This window comes from Poecilia reticulata, linkage group LG18 (genome assembly GCF_000633615.1).
Source record: "Poecilia reticulata strain Guanapo linkage group LG18, Guppy_female_1.0+MT, whole genome shotgun sequence".
NCBI lineage: Eukaryota > Metazoa > Chordata > Actinopteri > Cyprinodontiformes > Poeciliidae > Poecilia > Poecilia reticulata.
The window spans coordinates 21,837,937-21,839,884 of NC_024348.1; the positions used below are offsets into that span (position 1 = coordinate 21,837,937).

General features: G+C 45.6%; 1 protein-coding gene across 1 annotated transcript in view; it reads right to left on the minus strand.

Moving 5' to 3' along the window:
* LOC108167184 (uncharacterized) overlaps positions 1-1,948 on the minus strand; it is a 10,367-nt gene that overhangs the window by 4,748 nt on the left and 3,671 nt on the right. Inside the window, exons 3-6 of the mRNA XM_017310393.1 lie at positions 1,680-1,764; positions 1,271-1,371; positions 1,075-1,177; positions 898-1,001 (exon numbers count right to left, since the gene is read on the minus strand). Of these exons, the coding sequence (XP_017165882.1) occupies positions 898-1,001; positions 1,075-1,177; positions 1,271-1,371; positions 1,680-1,764 (393 nt within the window). The remainder of the gene's footprint in view (positions 1-897; positions 1,002-1,074; positions 1,178-1,270; positions 1,372-1,679; positions 1,765-1,948) is intronic.

Below are 1,948 nucleotides of genomic sequence, written 5' to 3' on the forward strand. Positions count from 1 at the left end.
ATTGGGAACCAAAGTAGCAACATTTGTTCCTCTCCAGCTGCTGTGGTTCTCTTTCTCTCTGCTCTGAGTCAAACCAACCAAACTCTTTGAGCAACTTGTTCCCCTCCTCACCTGTGGGGGCGCTGCACCAAGAACCTCTGAAGGAAATTACACAAAATTCTCTGAAGAAGCTGGGCACAACTTTCTTTATAAAATGTAAACAAAAATKGAGTCAGATTTTAGCAGATGGAAGATTTCTCTYTGGTAAAAGATCATGAGTCATCTCTGTTTTGGTGGMGTTTACCCAGAATGCACTGCGGTGTARTCCACTTCCYGCTTTTGKRGCGGTCTCRGGTCCACTTGGCGTTCACATRTGCATTCACACCTCCCCAAACAAACCAGACTTTCTAGCTAAACTGGAGTTTGCTAATGCGCTACTAGCGGAGCTAATTTTTAGCTTAGTGCTTTAACTTTTTTGTTAACTTTAMAAACTTTTAGCACACTTGGSTTCCCATACATAAATTTTTCTGGATAAATTGTAAAGCATAAACTTACTTTGCTGTTTTGCAAAGTTTTGGTTGAATAAAGCTTCCCAAGAGAAAATATATAYGACAAAGCATGATTGGTCGACGGTGGTTAGCCAAACGGATGCTATTAGCATGCTAAGTGTTACATGACAAGACACAACTGGTCAACTCATTGGCAGGAAGTTAAAGATAGAATAGTGTAACTCTGCAGTTCAACATTGTTTTTAGCTTTAGCATTAGCCTYTGCTAAATAGCATTTTGGTTTAGCACTTTAGCGTGAGCAAAACTAATGTTTATGGTTAGTGCTTTAGGGTTAGCATGAGTAACYTTCTAGCTAGCAGTTCTCACCCTGTAGTTTGATTAGAAACAGGCCGTGTGTGAATCATGTTACCTGGTTCGTGGTTCTGATTGGTCGTTGTCGGTYGGATCAGGATCCAACGTGAGCTGAGCCACAGAACCTTCTTCMTGCTTCACCTCCACCTTCACCACTTGGTTCTGAAACAGATCCGAGTSCAAATCAACAAACAAGAACCCGGACCCAGAACTTCGCTTCGTCCGCAGCACTCACCCAGCAGACCTGGGTTTCCATGGCGACCGTGTTGCTCTGATCGGCTTCCTGCTCCTGGTGTTGGTCCGCTGAGCTGATGGACCCGTCGACGGCGCCAACAAAGCTGCAAATGGAGAACGTGTTTCAGTAGCTAACGGATCTGAAACCATCCGGGCTCTCCTTTGGACTTTAGCTGCTTTCTAACGAATGTAGTCACCTCGTATGGAGCCCGGTTTCATCGCTCTTCAGAACCACCGGGTCGGTAGCTGCAGACTCAGAGGGGAGATGCTGACCAGCCTCCATCTTTACCTGCGGTTTCTGAAACAGACGAGCTCAGAAATGACCAACTGGACGAGGTGCAGTTCACAGAACACAGATACCTGAGGTTCAGTACCAGCCGGTACCAACACTGTGCAGAGTTATCAACAGAAACCAGATGAACAGTGATTCATTTCCAGCTCTAAACTTTTAAACTGAATTGTGTTTATGAATTATAAACAAGATGAATCGAATCAAATCAGAACAGCCAAACTCTTTTTAGGTTTGGATTATGATTATTTACAATCCATGAAAACATTTTAAATTTGGTCTAAAATCCAGTTTGAGAAGAACCGAGCTGCGTTTACCTTCAGGTGGTTCTGAGAGTCGCTGACCCGACTTTGGCCGGTTCTTTTCCTCCTTCTGGCGGTCTGGACTCTGGAGAAACCGGACCTGCAAAAAGACAGCAGGTCAGCTCTGATTGGCTGCAGGCCAGCGATAAAACGACCCGATTGGCTGCAGGCCGGGCGATAAAACGACCCGATTGGCTGCAGGCCGGGCGATAAAACGACCCGATTGGCTGGATAAAACGACCTGATTGGCTGCAGGCCGGGCGATAAAACGACCTGATTGGCTG